This window comes from Perognathus longimembris, chromosome 9 (genome assembly GCF_023159225.1).
Source record: "Perognathus longimembris pacificus isolate PPM17 chromosome 9, ASM2315922v1, whole genome shotgun sequence".
NCBI classification, from domain to species: domain Eukaryota; kingdom Metazoa; phylum Chordata; class Mammalia; order Rodentia; family Heteromyidae; genus Perognathus; species Perognathus longimembris.
In genome coordinates, this window is record NC_063169.1 from 9,101,657 (window position 1) to 9,118,131 (window position 16,475).

General features: G+C 45.5%; 1 protein-coding gene across 1 annotated transcript; it reads left to right on the top strand.

Moving 5' to 3' along the window:
- The first annotated feature begins 9,570 nt into the window (after positions 1-9,570).
- Positions 9,571-10,700, top strand: LOC125357519 (oocyte-expressed protein homolog). Its single transcript, XM_048354496.1, has 3 exons — positions 9,571-9,748; positions 9,871-10,053; positions 10,624-10,700. The coding sequence occupies exons 1-3, from the start codon at positions 9,571-9,573 to the stop codon at positions 10,698-10,700; spliced, it is 438 nt and encodes a 145-aa protein (XP_048210453.1).
- Positions 10,701-16,475: the final 5,775 nt, after the last annotated feature.

Consider the following 16,475-nt stretch of genomic DNA (forward strand, 5'->3'; position numbering starts at 1 on the left):
AGCTCCAGGAATGACTGTGTGGTGAGGGGGATTGGGTTGCTTTGGTAAATCCCTCCACTCTTTTGCTTTTGTGGAATGGGAATTCTTGCCCTGGGCCTCCGTGTCTTGGGCGTGGGTCACTTTTTTCTTCATTTCCCAGGAGCTCACACCTAGGCCTTGAGTCTCAGAGGAGACAATGGGTTGGACTTCCCAGCAGTCCTGTCACAGTTTACCGTGTGGGGAGTTGGGAGATGGAGGGAATCTCTTTTGCCTGGGGAGGTGGACAGGAACCTGTGGGCAGGGCTGGAGTGTCTGGTGTGGGTCTGGAGTGTCCTCAGCGTGTTGACGGCCTGCATTCCTAGGCCTCGGGGAGGAGGAAGATGGACCTGAGCTCCAAAGTGGAGTTCCAGGAATGGGGGTGAGGGGCCGGTTCCCAATTTTGGGTTTCCCTGCCTTGAGATTTCTGTTAGGTTTTTAAAGTAGGTAGCCAGTAAAGAAGAATGCCATGCGGTATTCGGGCAGGAGAGAAAACTTTATTCTGCTGACCCTCTCCCAAGGTCAAGGTGCAAGAGGCCGGCAAGAGAGTGAGGCCCCCAAGGGGGAAGCCTTATGTAGGGCAGGGATGGAGCTGTGGCCAGGAAGGGACCTCAGGGAAGAGGGAGGCAACTGCCTCCATGTATATGGGTTACCTAGTATCAGTACCCTCTCTCTCTCTCTCTCTCTCTCTCTCTCTCATTTTGTTTTTCACTGTGAAGTTCTGCTAATCTTATTAGCTTGTAGATTATTTTCCTCCAGGCCGGATCCTGAGAACTCACCCAACCAGACTGCCCCGGCCCTGTGTCCAGCCTAAGATGGTGTATAACTACCCTAGGGATGTAATCGGCCACGGCCAGGGGTGTCTGTGCCCCACAGGCATGGCCCTGAAGGACTGCCCGACCCACCCAAGTGTAGCACCGGCCCACATTTGGACAGCACTGAAGCCGGTCCTGCAGAACAGCCTGCCCTGCATGGACCAGGTCTAAGTGGAATCTGAGTTCCATGAGGGCTGGGGAAGGATGCCCTCGGGTCTCCGTCTCTCCTTCCTGAGGTCTTGAATGAGATGATCTCTGTAGAAAATGGATAGGGAGCAAATTTCTGATCCCCAGTGGTGAGAATTATGTCGATGTGCTCACAGCTTGGACTAGGTCCAGCCAAGCTCCATTCTTTCCTGGTTAAAGAAAAACAAAAATCCTTGGGTCCGTGCATTCCCTGAGCTTGCTTTCTCTCTGATGCTGTACTGCATGAGCCATTACTCCAGTCTGCTTCTTTTGCTGGTTACGTGAGCTGGGGTTTCACACACTTTGCTGCCTGGGCTATTTTTGAACTATAATCCTCCATGTTTCAGCCTCTGCACAGCTCAGATTAAGGCTTGAACTACTGATGCCCAGCCAAGCCTAGTTCCCAACGCTGTATCTGCCACCTTCAGAGAGTTCCTGCAAACTGAGCAAGGTGAGGCCCATCAGGTGGTTACTGAACGTTTGGACAGTGAAGAAGAGGTGCTCAGAAGGTACTTGGATTTTACCTAAGTGCACTATGTATCCTACCCATACTTGTTTCAGTGTTGCTTTATGCCTGAGAGATCATGAACACTGGAGATTAAACAGCTTGGAAGAAACTATTCTGCTAACAGGTTCCTGGCTTTGGCTTTCTAGGATTCACAGGCGACTTGTATTTCTCCCTAGCCTGAAGGTTGTATGCGTCCTAGGCGGGTGCTATCCCACTTGAGCTCTACCAGCAGTCATCCCGCAACTTTTCATGTTAAAGATTGTCAGTCTCGAGAGTTGGCTTCTGGAAGACACTTAACGTCAAATTAGGTGGGGAATTTATTCGTCCCTCCCAAGTTTGCTGATGAAGATCTATCCTGAACACAAAGGTAGTCCAGAATCCACATGTATCTATTAAGCTATGGAGATGGAATATGAAGCCACTCTGAATTGAGGTGTCCCATCATAAATAGAGTAGTATCCTAAACATTAAAATCTGTATTTCTGTAATCCCAAGAGAGACAGGAAATCTGGAAGTGAAGTTATGGCTCAAGATGTACAACACCAGGATTGAGAGAAAAAGCCAATTGAAAGCACAAGGCCCCGAGTTCAAGCCCCAGTGTTCAGTCTTCAGTATCAGCTCTCTCGCGCCCCTCCCCCATAATTTTGTATTCAGCTGTGAGGTTCTTCTAATCTTGTTATCTTGTAGATTATTTTCCTCTAGCCATTCAGTAATCCCCAGTCTTGGCCATCCAAGTTCATTAAAATGGATGGGGACTGCAGCCAAGCTCTGCTGGCTCATGCCTGTCATTCTAGCTCCTGGGATGGCTGAGAGCTGAGGATCATGGTTCAAATCCCATCTGGGTCAGCAAATCCAAGAGACTCTTACTTCCATGTTCTCAGCCAAATACCACAAGTGGAGAAAGCCAAGTGAGAGTGCAAGGCCCTAAGTTCAAAGCCAACGTTGGACTTTAGAAATATATAAAAATACATGATTTGTGACAAGGATGTGGAAGTAGCGAGGGATGGCACACTCAGGAATGTGAACATATTTTCTGGAGACTTAGCATCAACCAGGGTAAAATTCTTCCTATGAGCTCCAACCACTGCTTTCTTCCCTCTCATCCTCAATGGTCACCTCCTGAACATCCATCCATCCATCCACCCATCCATCCATCCATGTAGCCATGTGTTTGTCCTGTGGCTTGAATTCAGAACCCAGGCAGTATTGTCTTGTTGTTGTTGTTGTTGTTGTTGTTTTTCTCAAAACTGGCACTTGACCCCTTGCATCATAACTCAACTTTGATCCTTTTGGTGGTTCACTAGATACGAACCCCTTAGGTGGCCAGGCAATTGTGGCTCATGCTTATAACCCTACACACTCAGGAGTCTACGATGTGAGAATTGAAATTCAAAGACAGCCTGGCAGAGTGGAGGAGTCTGGGGAATCCTTGAGAAGATTGTATCCAATTAACAACCAGAAAACCCGAAGTGGAGCTGGGGCTCAAATGGTGGAAGACTAGCCTTGAGCAAAGGAAGCTCAGGGACAGTGCCCATGCTACAGTCACTGAGCCAATCAGCACCCTTGATTAAAATGTACAATGCTATGGTTGGTTGTCTTCCATCCCATCAGTCAATGGTGTGCCGAGTACAATCTCAGGTTGGCAAACGTGGACAAGTGGTAGTGGCATATTGCATTTCGAGTGTGTACAGTACAGTATTCATATGGTAATGAAAAACATACAGTATTGTATTTCAATTTAATATGTTTAAATTAACACTTTAATATTTTAAATAATTTCCAAATTTTAGGAAAAATAATTTAAGTCATAAATATATAAATGCCTATATACTGGAAATCCCACAATATACTTCTTGCAAAAATTTTGCAATAAAGATAAATATATGTATATATGTATATATATATGTATATATATGTATATATGTATATATATATATAAAACCTGTGATACAGGGAAGCCATAAGAAGTGAACTGCGATATAGCAAGAGACGATAATATTTTGATCCTCACAATTCTCCAAGCTGATCCCTACTGTCTACGGTTTTGTGCCATTTCATCCAGGTTTCTCATTTGCCTCCACGTGTGCCTATTCCTTCCAGTGTGTAGATAATGTCTGTTTGGGGAAAGTATCATGCACCTCCCTAATTTTAGTGGTATTGTTTTATATTGCAAATTAGTAGTGTCCAGTGGGGGTGGTTTTCAGAGGTGTTAGTCATGTTAAGTCACATAGTGTAATAACCCAATCGCAGGCAGACACACCTACACATTACATTGTGCACCTGAGAGCATACAGTGATGATATATCAACTGGAAAGCATCTTAAGAAAAACACAGATATAGTCAAGTATAACAACAAACACAATTAAGTTAAGAAGAAAGTAAATCAATAAATAATACTAGTCCTCCTCTTCCATGTCAAGCTCTTGTAAGCAGTAGGTGCTGTGATCCCACCATTCTTCTGACCATGGTTCTAGGAGTATTTCCTACTCTGTATCTATGGCATTTTATACAGGAGGAGCCGAAGACGGCACCAGGATCAGGCTGGGTGCTGTGCTGAGGAAGATGTCCTGCTGTCAGGGAGCTGAAGGGAAGAGCAGGACTGGTGCATCTGCTACAGATTCTGTCCTGGTTGTCACAGTCTGGGAGGTGAAGCTCAGGGTAGAGGAAGGCAAAGGGGTCAAAGCCAGCAAACTGGCTTTCCTCCTTAGGAGATCTAAGAGGGATGACTCTGTAGGAGATTGGAAGATTACAACTACCACATACACAGGCATTGCTTGAATGCTACAGCAACACTCTGGTTTGGATCAGGTTCAAACATGAGATGCATGGCCATTGTCTGTTTGCCCCTGGCTCCATTGGTAGTAGCTGAGTGCTGATGCGTTGCACTGCTGCAGAGGTGAGCTAGATACTGCATCTCAGTTTCAACACCTGCTCTTCACATCCACTTATGTATGAGTGCCAGTTTAGAAATAGTAAATCTCTTGATCCATGGACATAGTATAAATTCACATTTCTTTGTATTTTCCTTAATTTCATTCAGAAATGCTTGGTAATATTTATGTTTTCCCTATTGTTTAAATGGATTCTGCAGATTATTGTTATTGTTGCCATTCAAGTAGAGTATTCTAAATTTCATTGTGAGATAGTCCCTTGCTAGTGTATGACCATAGATAAGTATTTTTGCTTGTAATTTTGTTGGGTTCATTAGTACTAAATGCATTTTATAGGATTCTTAGAGATATTAATGTAACATTCTGGGTAATCACTCAGTATGTAGTTTATCTTTCCTTAGTGCCTGGAAGTCCACAAGTTCTTGAATCTTTTGCCAAACTCATTGTAGAGTCAGAAAACTACTTCCAGGGGTGCTTCCTTCTACATACTCTTTTCCTCCTGTGTACAGGTTTGTGTCCTTGGGTGACCTTGTTCTGCTTGGGAGTCTGTCTTTACTCCAGTGAGGGCGGGTTGACTCTCACCAGGACCCTTCTGCACTGGGCTCCCACCATCAGAAATGAGACCATCATCAGAAATGTACAAACTTCATAAAAGTGGTAGAGTTCAAACCCAGTATTCTATAAAACAAGGCAAAATGTAACTGGTAAATGAGTTATTTTTCTAAATTGACTGTAAGTGATGATTTGGATTTACATGAATATTAGTTAGAAGAGTGGAATTTCTGTGTACTTATTCATCCATCTACCCATTTATTCACTGAATTATTATAAAGTTTCTGTAATTGCTTAGATGAGTGTGCCCTATTATACAGAACTACTAGGCTTTTAATGTATTTTTGTAGGATTGCTCCTCAACTGGCAGTGTTGGTAAATATCTTATTACTTGTTTCCTTTTCTTCTTAATAATCTAAAATATATAAAATTACTATATTATTATGTTTCACAATACAGAAATGATTTGTGTATTTACTATGCACTGTACTATTTTTCACACTACAGAGACTCAATTTTAAGGCATTCAACCTAAACCAAGAAGTGCAGTAATGAAGGATTAGGCTTCTAAATGAGAAACCACAAAAGCATTCACTTACCGGTGTTGGTAGTTCACACCTGTTTTCCTAGATACTGAGATCTGAAGTTCATGGTTTGACGCCAGCCCAGGCAGAAAAGTCCATGAGAATCTCATCTCCAATTAATCAGCAGAAATCCAGAAATGAAGGTGTGTTTCAAGTGGTAGAGCACCAGCCTTGAGTCCTACCAACACACACACACACACACACACACACACACACACACACACACACACATACACAGAGCAATTCATTCATTTCATTCATGCACTCTACTGACAGAACTCAAAGACCATCAGACTGGTTCCTCTATGGAAGGAGATAAAATGAAAGCACGTGATCCATTGGAAATTTGGGTAGTGTTTTGTTCAGGGTTTGCTGGAGAACAGAAATTAACATCCATCCCATAGCTAGAAAATGGTGGAGCCAATATTCAAGTCACCTTCACCATCTTCTTGAAGTTAAATCAAAGGCACTTGGAGGCAGTAGAGTGGTTCAACAACTGGTTTAAATTGGTACAGTCTGTTAAATGCTAAGAATATTGCCATTAATTTGAAAAATGGAATAATGTCAGCAAGTGGGACTCGGGCTTCCAAAGTGTAGGAAACATCATCAAGCTGTGTACCGCAAAGCACTACACTAAGTAAAACTAAAATGGAAAGAAACTGTCCCCTAGATGAGAACCATAGAGAATCTTGTGTCTGGACTAATTAATGCCTTCAATGTAGCCTGTGGCTGACTTAACTCCCTATGGAGGTTTGAAAGTCACAGCATGACAATGGGAAGGGGTCTCAGGACATGTCCTCGGAGAATGGCTCAAATAAAAAAGGATCAGTATATGGAAAGATGAAGCTCTACCTCTGCCTCCTTCCCAAGTCAAAAGAATTAACCTCAGATGGCTTAAGGATTTCAATGCGAATGTAGAAACTGCAGCAATCCTAGCTAGTAGTATGAACTTCTTCAGAGCTCAGGGAAGGGAAGATGTGTTTGTCTTTTAAAAAGATGATATGCAATTCATTAACATTTGGAAGTTTCATTTAATCTTCTTAGCATTTATATCTTCTTAGCATTATTTATTGTAGTGAGGTCTTACAAATATGCTTCCCAACATAAAAATTTGTTGTAGCCATTCTCAGGGACCTTAATGACTTTGATTGTCCTCAAGGCTTGTATCATGGTACCATTCTTGCCATTGTGAGGCTTGAACTAAGGGCCTAGGTGCTATCTCTGAGCTGTTTCAAGGTTAGTGCCCCTTTGAGTCACGGCACCATTTCTGGTTTTCTGGTGGTTAATTGGAGATAAGTGTGTCATGGACTTTCCTGCCTGGGCTGGCTTCGAACCATGATCTTCAGATCCCTGCCTCCCTGAGTAGTGAGGATCACAGGTGTGAACCACTGGTAGCCAGCAGAAAAGTTTCTTAAACAAGACAGAAGATATTTAATATTACAATCTATATTGACTAAATGTGTTCATTGAGAATGGTGCTCATCAAAAGACACCAGAAAGAAGTTGAAAAGGCAATTAGGTCTGAAAGAAGAAATTTTTAATGTCTATACAATTGAAAAAAGAATTTGTAATTGAAGCAGAATATATAAGGGAAGTGAAATATAATGGTACATGCTTGTCTTCCAGCAGTTAGGGGTTGGAGTAGGAGAATTTCATGTTCCGGACCAGCCTAGGCTGTATAGCAAGGCATATACTATAGATGATATATGGGTGTTTACCATATATTGATTTTAAGATATATTTTATATTTTCAAAAATTTTTCACAGTGTACAAGTATTATGTTAATTTTACAAAGGAATAGCCACTAAAATTAAGATTCAAGATCTTTTGTTACAGGCTTTTTTTGGGGGGTTAGTGATATTAAATCCAAGGCCTTACATGTGCTAAACATAGCAGTGTATCACTGATCTACATGTCAATCTGCCTCTTGTAGACACGATTTGTTGAAAACTTGATGTTTAAATTGGGTGAGGAATTCAGTGTATTAATACGTTAAATGACACTTTTTTTTATTAAAACAATTCTGGGAATACACACACATTATATTCAATTCTAAAATCAAAATAGTTTGTACAGCACAATGCCATTTGTTCTAAAAGAAATACCAAAGAATATTTCTAGAAATACAGAAGAAAATGTGTAAGAATAAGCATAAGATGACACACTAGCCTCAGGATAAAGATTCCCTGTGGGGAAAGCAAGAGGAAAATGCTTTAGTGATATCTACTTTTTATTTTTATTTTTATTGTTTTGCTTTTGGAGACTGGTTCTTGGCATGTAACCCAGGCTGGCTTCACATACAATTCTCCCCTGAAGCGTCAATGCTGGGATGGTAAGCTTGCATCCATCACCCAGCTATTTAAAGAAGAGGGAAGTGAGGCAAAGTGGGGAGGGGATGTCCACAACTCTTAAACTGTTTCATGATTGTTTCAAATGTGTGACATCTTTAATGAGTTGAGAAAAAAACTGTTTTGGTTTGTTTCTGGAGCTGAGTGTTGTCTGTAAGCTCTCGTGCTCAAGGCTAGTGCTCTACCACAGCTCTACTTCTGGCTTTTTGGTGGCTAATTGGAGATAGGAATCTCACAGTGCTCTGGCCAGAGGGGTTTTGTCAAGAGGAACCCGAGGGGGAATTGACCTGAATGAGAGACAAACCAGACACAAGGAAGAAGACCAAGACAGGATTCTGATCAAGGTCTCAAATTTTATTTTTACACAGCAGCTTATGTAGTGATTAGCATGGGGGTAAGTGACGTGAGCAGGGCTGTTGGGGGTGCTAGGTTCCTAAACCACAAAATGTACATTACAAGAAGGTTATGGGTGTGTGATTTTCAATGAAGGGTAGGATGTACCGCCAAACAGGATATCAGCACTGCCCAACCTGCATGGATGAGGTAGCACAGGCACCAGTCATTCTGTTCAATTAAGCCCTATAGATGTTTCATGTTACAATATGACAGCCATTCCGCTCCCGGCATCACAGGGACTTTCCTGCTTGGGCTGGCTTTGACCCTTGATCTTCAGACCTCAGCCTCCTGAGCAGCGAACATGAGAGTTGCGTGAGCCACCAGCACCCAACTTTGTAAATCTAGACGTGAAATTAAGAATATCAGGGAGCAAGGTATACTGATGTTAAATGTCTTAGGATGGTGGAAACAACATGGGTCTAACTTTTTATATGGTCGGTGGCCACTTGTGACATCTCGTTGGGCAAAAAAAACTTGATTAAAAACTTGACTCTATGTTTTGTTTTTTGCCAGTCCTGGGCCTTGGACTCAGGGCCTGAGCACTGTCCCTGGCTTCATTTTGCTCAAGGCTAGCACTCTGCCACTTGACCCACAGCGCCACTTCTGACTGTTTGCTATATATGTGGTGCTGGGAGTCGAACCAAGGGCTTCATGTATAAGAGGCAAAGACTCTTGCCACTAGGCCATATTCCCAGCCCTGATGAAAAAAACTTGACTAATTTCAAAATGGTAACCATCCGGAGAGGCAGAACCAGGAGAGGAGAGGGGAGGAAATTTGTAGGCTCGTGGGGCCTGCTCTGGGCCTCATCTACCTACCTGTGCTTGGAAGGTGACTGGAAACCCTTATCCTAGGCACTGAAGAGGATTCCAAATAATAACAAGAACAACAATAATAATAACAACAACAACAACAACAATAATAATAATAATTTGCCCACAGGCTGAAGTAGAATCAGCTTTTCCCTGTGTATGCTGACGTGCAGGAGCAGAGGCCCTGAGGCTGGAATTCTAGGGCTGGGATGACGCCTCCGAGGCTCTGGGGCCCCGGGGAACCCTAAACCTCACCCCCCAGCCCACATCCAGTTCAGGGGAGAAGCGGAAGTGACCTGGGCACCGGAAGTGACCATGGCCCTGGGGGCTCCTAGGGGCGCCGCCCACGGGGCGGGGCCGGGGCCTCCTCAAGAGCCGGGCCTGGCGGAAGCCGCCCCAGCCTTTGCAGCCGGGCCTCCGGGCCATGGATCCTCTAGGCCTTGGGTCCGCTAGGGCCGAACCCATGGGGCCGGATGCGGCCGGACAGGGCGGGCAGCAGCCGTCCTCCCCCCAGGAGAGGCCGCGTGGGGCCCCGCGTCTGCGCCCCCAGGTTCGCGTCCGGCCGTGGTGGTTTCCGGTGGAGGACATGAGCCGCCCTCTGGGGTTCTACCTGGAGGCCTGGCTGGCAGATCAGATCTTCGGTGAGCGGCCAGGGCGGGCGAGGCCGCTGGGTCAGGCCCCCCCCCCCCACCGCCCCCCCAGCCCCCAGGGCGGCCCGGCCCTGGCCAGCCCTTCCCCCTGACCCCTGGCCCGACTCGTCCAGGTCCCCACCAAGCCGTGGTCTCCCAGCTGGCATGGCGGAGTCGGGCCTTGGTGCACGTGAGCAAGGTGGCCCGCGGCACCGTGGCTGAGGTCTCCATCTTGGGACGGCCTGCGGGGCAGAATCGCGTGAAGAGCTTTCTCCTGAGCCTCGCAGCCCGGGGCGCAGAGCTCCAGGACCGGCCAGGTGAGGGGCTTGGAGAGGCCCCCGGGGCCCTGGGGTCTGCTCACCCCCTCCGGCCGCCCCTTCGCCTGCGCACAGCGGTTTGCACTTCCTAAGCACTAGGAAGCTGCAGCGCCTCTGGGGCCGTCAGCAGGGTGGGGAAGGAAGGGAGGTTGGACACTCTGGGCGCAGCTGGGCCCACTCAGCCTGAGCTGGGCCACAGGGGGATTCCCAGGGCCAGGCCGTGGTGGAGGTGTGAGGACCCCACGCTGGGACTTGAACCAGGGCCCCGTGGCTTCCCTTCGTTTTATTTTTCCCCTCAAGGCTAGCATTCTACCACTTAAGCAACAGCTCCACTTGTGGCTTATTGGGGGTTAATTCAGCTGAGAGTCTCTCAAACTTTCCTGCCCAGGCTGGCATTGAACCTCGGTCCCCAGCTCACAGCCTCCTGAGCAGCTAAGGGTTACAAGTGTGAGCCACCAGGGCCTGGCACAGGCCCAATCTTTAAAGCTATGTTGCAGATATCCATTCCTTTCTCCAACCACAGACCGTTTTCTCCTTGTGGATGATTGGTATCCATTGCTTCTCTTCCAGCTGAGAAGATGCCTCAACCTGAAGAGTTCTTGAAGAGCCCTAAGTCAGGGGCAGACATTCCCCAGCATCCTGCTTAGACCGTCTAATTGTCAGGCGTGTTCTGTGGACAGCCTTGCTCCTGCTATTGAAGTTGGAGACAAGCAAGTATTCTGAAGTTGCTGCATTTGGGATTTTTTTGGTGTGTGTACCTTCAGGGATATGAAAACTATATGAATAAATAAATTTTGGTGCATCTGGCATAAAAAGAATTTTGATTACATATAATAACTACATAAACCATTCATATCGTGAGGTGAGGAGTGAATAGAATCCTGATAGTGATATTTTCTCCCCTTTACATATTAAAAAGTATGAGTAGGTTTACAAAGAGGTTTCAATTCAACAGATGAGTGCATGGCTACAGTACATCTTGAGTTCCTCCCATTTTTGTGGTCAGAGGCAAGTCCTCAAATACAGGGGCATGTAAGTGATTGATTTTTTTTGTGATTATTGTTTGAGGAGGGGTCGTTTTTTGTTGTTCAGGCTGACAGACCACCCCACCTCTTGGGCTTAAGCAATCCTCCTACCTTAGCTCTCTCAGTCGCTGAGACTACAAATTGCAGGTTTTGTCATCACTCTTTTGTGAGGAAACAAATTGTGTAAACCCCATAATTGGCTTGCAGACATGAAGATGAGTAAGAACCCACCTGAGAGCTTGTGGAAGCACAAATTTCATAGGCTCTTTCTCCAGATTCTGATTCTGTGTGTTGTGAAAGGCTCATAATGTGCATTTCTAACAAGCACAGGATGTCAAAGTGACCTTCTGAGGCTCTCACGTGGAAGCTGTTGCTTGACAGGGCAGAGCTCCTGGTGGGCCTCTCCCACTTGTGCATGGGGAGCTGTCCAGCGTTCTGGATGGGCCCTTATAACGCTGGGTGAAAATGAGTCCTGCTTTGCTGTCAGCTGTATTGGTTTTCTGTGATGTCACAGAGGTGTTTGTGGCAGGCGGGGCAGCTGGCCAATTATAATCACACCTCAATGACCCGTCTATCTACAAGATGGGTCCTGCGCTTGGGCTGCCACTTAGGGAACTGGAATTCTTGGGTGAGAAACTGCCAAGAGCTCTTGGGCTTTAGAGAAAGTCGAGTTTGGTTGGAATCATGCAATTCCCTCTCCTTGGCGGTAAGGGGAGCTAGACTTTCATAGGAGTTTACATTCCTACAAGTCTTTAAATTGTGAGTCTTGGGTTACAGAGGATGTTAACTGTTACCTACCTTTTCTTTAATGTCCTCATTTTTGCAACTTCTTGTCTATTTTGTTTTTCATAGGATAGACTTCTTAACTACATCGAATATTTTTCTGTTGTCCTCAGAAAAATGAGTGTGGGTATGTGTATGGAACTTGAATTCAGAACTTATGTGCTCTCTCTTAGCTCTTTTTATTCTCAGCCTGGCACTTGACTACTTGAGCCACACTTCCACTTTTAGTTTTCTGGAAGTTAATTGAAAATATAAGTCTCACTGACCTTTTTTGTCTGGGCTGTCTTCAAACTATGATCCTCAAATAACAACCTCCTGCGTAGCTGGGATTACAGGTGTAAGCCCTGGAAACTTATCAAGTCCTGTTTTCTTTCCCAGATGTGTCAGTCCTAGGTCTTGTCCCTGAGCTTCTTTTGCTCAAAGCTAGTGCTCTCCCACTTGTGCCACAGTGCCACTTCTAGCCTTTTCTGTTTATGTGGAATTCAACTCAGGGCTTCATGCATGCAAGGCGAGAACTCTACCACTAAGCCACATTCCCAGCCCTCTGTGTTCCTTTTGACCCACTTGACAATACCACACTTACATAGGCTAAGGATACTTCCTTTGCTCTAGGTTTCAGACCCCAGGGACCCATAGGATACATATTGGCCCTGCATGGAGCACCTAAACTGAATGGTTCCTGCCAAACTAATGTATTCAACTCAGAGCTAGGACAGCAGTGTGAGGGTGGGTGAGATTTGAGCCAAAATCTAAGCGGATCTCTCTTGTACTTTCCCATTTGCTTTGTGGTTTTTCTCCCCAGCGGACTGAAGCTTGGCTCTCATCATGGAGGGATTGTTTATGTGGTCCTGTAGAGTGAAGTTAAGGTCTCCCAGTGTTCCACCATGTGAGCCACACTGCCAGCCCTTTTGTTTTGGTTCTTTGCTTGGGTTGGCCTGGAACTGGGGGTCCTCAGTGTGTCCACTTCCCAAGTTGCTGGTATTGCCACCGTGTGCTACCATTTCCAGCTGCATTTTCTTTAAAGAGGAATTAGCATTTTTATTTGTGATAAATCTGTAGTATTGAGGAACAGGAATGTATATTTTGAACCCATTGTGTCGACAGAAATATACTAGTGCAAAGTCTAATATAAAGTAGTATTGATATTTTCTCCCTGATGACAAACATACCTAAGGTTCTGCGCATACAAGGCAAGAGCTTTAATACTGAGCTACGAAGCTACACTACTAGTCTATGCTCACTTTTTCCTTTTGTAACTCTCAACTTAATCTTCAACCAGTAGAGGGGGCCCAGGAACTCATTAAATATTCTGAACTTTTAGCCAGGAGGTGCTGGTGAGATGAGGCAGCCAGGGCAGAGCAGGTGGCATAAGGCTGTTACCTTGTGTTCATTCATTGTTGTCACACGCAAGCACACCACTCCCTTGGCATCGATTTCCTAAGGCACCCAGGCTGGAGCAGGGAGTTGCCCATCTCTAACTCAGGAATCCAATCTCTAGCTCTGCCTGTTCTCCCAGGCTCACTAGTGCTCTGATCACCTCCCAGTTCACGCACAGCCTAAGGCATTTTTATGTGAGTTTAATGGAGTACTGAGGATTGAACTCGGGGGTATACACTGTCCCTCAGCTTTTGTGCTCAAGGCTGGCCCTCTACCACTTGAGGGACACTTCTACATCTGGGTTTTTGCTGGTTTCCTGGAGATAAGAGTCTTATATCCTTTGCTTCTTGAACTCGCTTCATACCTCCATCTTAGCCTTCTGAGTGGCTCGCATGAGCCACTGGTGCCCAGATGAATAGATTTTAAGAGAAAAATATAATGTAATAGAACAATAATAATAGAAATAATTTCCAGGCTGAGCAGAGACCAGTACTGAAGGAGAAGAATGACCAGCAGTGCTTTCCCCCTGTGTTGGGGTCAGCTGTGCCTTTAAGGGGCCACAGCTGACCTTGGCCTGCCCCTCCCCTTCCTGCCTTTGTCATGAAGAGAAGGCCCTGCTCCTGGGGCAGCACATGTGTAATGGAGGATACCCCAGAAACACAATCCTTGGGGGGCTGATCCTCTGCCCTCAAAGGAGGTCCCCTGACATCACTTGATGGACAGCCCTCTGTGACCAATCTGCAATCCCTCTCTTGTGCCCGCCCTCGGGGGTATATCTGGGGGGCTCCTCATTTGTATAATCAGAAGCCCTAGAGGTTTTCTCTGAGATCTCACGCGCTCGTGTCTTCCTTGAGCTGGTGAGCATGGAAGTATTACACCCACACGCAACCCAAGGCTAAACCCGGACCTCACTCCCACGTCCGATACCCTACTGGCCGGGGGGACATAAGAGAGTAGGTATGGACCCACCACAGAATAGATAGGTAAGCTTAGGACCCTTCCCCACGTGTTGGGGAGCGATAGAGCTAAGCCTGGCAAATTTACATCCCCAACACCTCTGTATTAGGGTTCTCCTCTTAAAAGATGGAAATCTACCTTAGTGGATAGCTCATGAGGATTCCCAGCCCTGGTTCAACCCTCTAGATGTAGTCTTTGGAAGATCATTGAGGTGTGTATAGCCCTGCTGCCCCAAATGTGATCACTGACTAGCAGCGTGAGCAGACCTGGGAAGCTGTTGAAATGTAGCCTTAGGCCTCCCTGAGATCTACTGAAACAGTGCTGTCACAAGATGCCACGTGGTTCTTTTGTGGTGTGTGTGAGACAGTACTAGATTTTTAATTCAGGACAGTGCCTTGCATTTTGGCTTGGCCTTTTCATCCATCATGGTCGCTCTCCACTGCGAGCCACACCTCCACTTCTTGCTTTTTCTTCATTAATTGGAGGTGAGATTTTCTTTGATTTATCTGCCTGGGCTGGCATTGCTTTGATCCTTAAAGCTCAGCATCTTGAATAGCTAGGGTTATAGGTGTGGACACTCTTACTTGGCACTCTCCTGCCTAAGTGTTCTTTTATTTATTCAGTTCGAGAATTTTTTTTTTTTACCAGCCTGGGGCTTGAACTCAGGGCCTGAGCACTGTCCCTGGCTTCTTTTGCTCAAGGCTAGCACTCTATATCTTGAGCCACAGTGCCACTTCTGTCTTTTTCTGTGTATGCAGTGCTGAGGAATGGAACCCAGGGCTTCATGCATGCTAGGCAAACACTCTACCACGAAGCCACATTCCCAGCCCCTAGCTTGAGAATTTCTTTTAATGTTTAGAAAGGATTATTTTATTTTATTTTATTTTATTGGCCAGTCCTGGGCCTTGGACTCAGGGCCTGAGCACTGTCCCTGGCTTCCTTTTTGCTCAAGGCTAGCACTCTGCCACTTGAGCCACAGCACCACTTCTGGCTGTTTTCTGTATATGTGGTGCTGGGGAATCAAACCCAGGGCCTCATGTATACAAGGCAAGCTCTCTCGCCACTAGGCCTTATCCCCAGCCCCATAGAAAGGATTATTTTAAACCTCAGTTAACAGCAAATTCTGTTAGGATTATAAGTTGGTGCTTTACTTTTTTGTTGTTGTTGGTCATGGGGCTTGAACTCTGAGCCTGGGTGCTGTCCCTGAGCTCTTCAGCTCCACTTCCAATGCTTTACTTTTAAACAATGACTTATATAAAGCACCAACCAAAACATGGACACAAATTATTCACAAGTTTAATATAAAATAAAATAGTCTCCCTCCTCACCTTCATGATTAAGGGAGAGTTTGGAAAAGAAATAAAAATTCTGTCTTCTCACTTCTGGGCATCTCCTCCTTTAGAAAGGAAATGCTCCCTAGTATGGTTCATGAGCCAGAAGATTTTCACTGATTCAGTGCATTAGGAAAGTGGAAGTTGGCAAAATATGCTAACAAACTTGGATGAAATAGTGTCCACTGACATACAGTGAAAGTTAAGATATCAATAAATAAGTTGTAAAATAGGTAGAGTACAAAAAACACCAGGCTCTGTCCCCCAGATTTGAATACATGCACAGCCAGGTCTCAGGGTACAGAACCTGTGAAGAAGCAGAGCTTAGACAACATCAGGGAACCAGACAGAGCATGTCCTTGATCTAAAGTAACCTCGTGGCTGGGCTGTCTACATAGTAGGACGTTGGGGACAGGGAAAGTTCATGCTGGATAATAAAGTTAAGAGGAATGGAAACAAAGACTAGAGGCTCATAGCTGTAACGTTAGCTGCTCAGGAGTCTGAAAACCAACATGAGCAGGAACATTGATAAGATTTTTATCTCCAATTGACCACCAAACTGTCAGAAGTGGAGGTGCAGCTCAAATAGTAAAGTGCCAGGCCACAGTAAAAAAGCTAAGGGTTCTCTAGCCCTCAGTTCAAGACCCAGTGCTGGGCTGGGAATGCGGCTTAGCAGTAGAGTGCTTGCCTAGCATGCATGAAGCCCTGGGTTTCATTCTTCAGCACCATATAAACAGAAAAAGTCAGAAGTGGCTCTGTGGCTCAAGTGGTAGAGTGCTAGCCTTGAGCAAAAGAAGCAAGGGACAGTGCTCAGTTCAAGCCCGAGGACTGGCAACACACACACACACACACACACACACACACACACACACTATATAAAAAGACCCAATGCTGCCAGGAAAACTCACAAAGTAGGAGCTGGTGGCTTACACTTGAAATCATAGCTAGA

What these genes read in the sequence shown, in the direction of transcription:
- LOC125357519 (XM_048354496.1), top strand. Translation starts at nt 9,571, where the DNA reads ATGGGGCCGGATGCGGCCGGACAGGGCGGGCAGCAGCCGTCCTCCCCC. An exon ending in GCTGGCAGATCAGATCTTCG is followed by an intron (nt 9,749 to 9,870) that starts GTGAGCGGCCAG and finishes CGACTCGTCCAG; the next exon opens with GTCCCCACCAAGCCGTGGTC. An exon ending in AGAGCTCCAGGACCGGCCAG is followed by an intron (nt 10,054 to 10,623) that starts GTGAGGGGCTTG and finishes CTTCTCTTCCAG; the next exon opens with CTGAGAAGATGCCTCAACCT.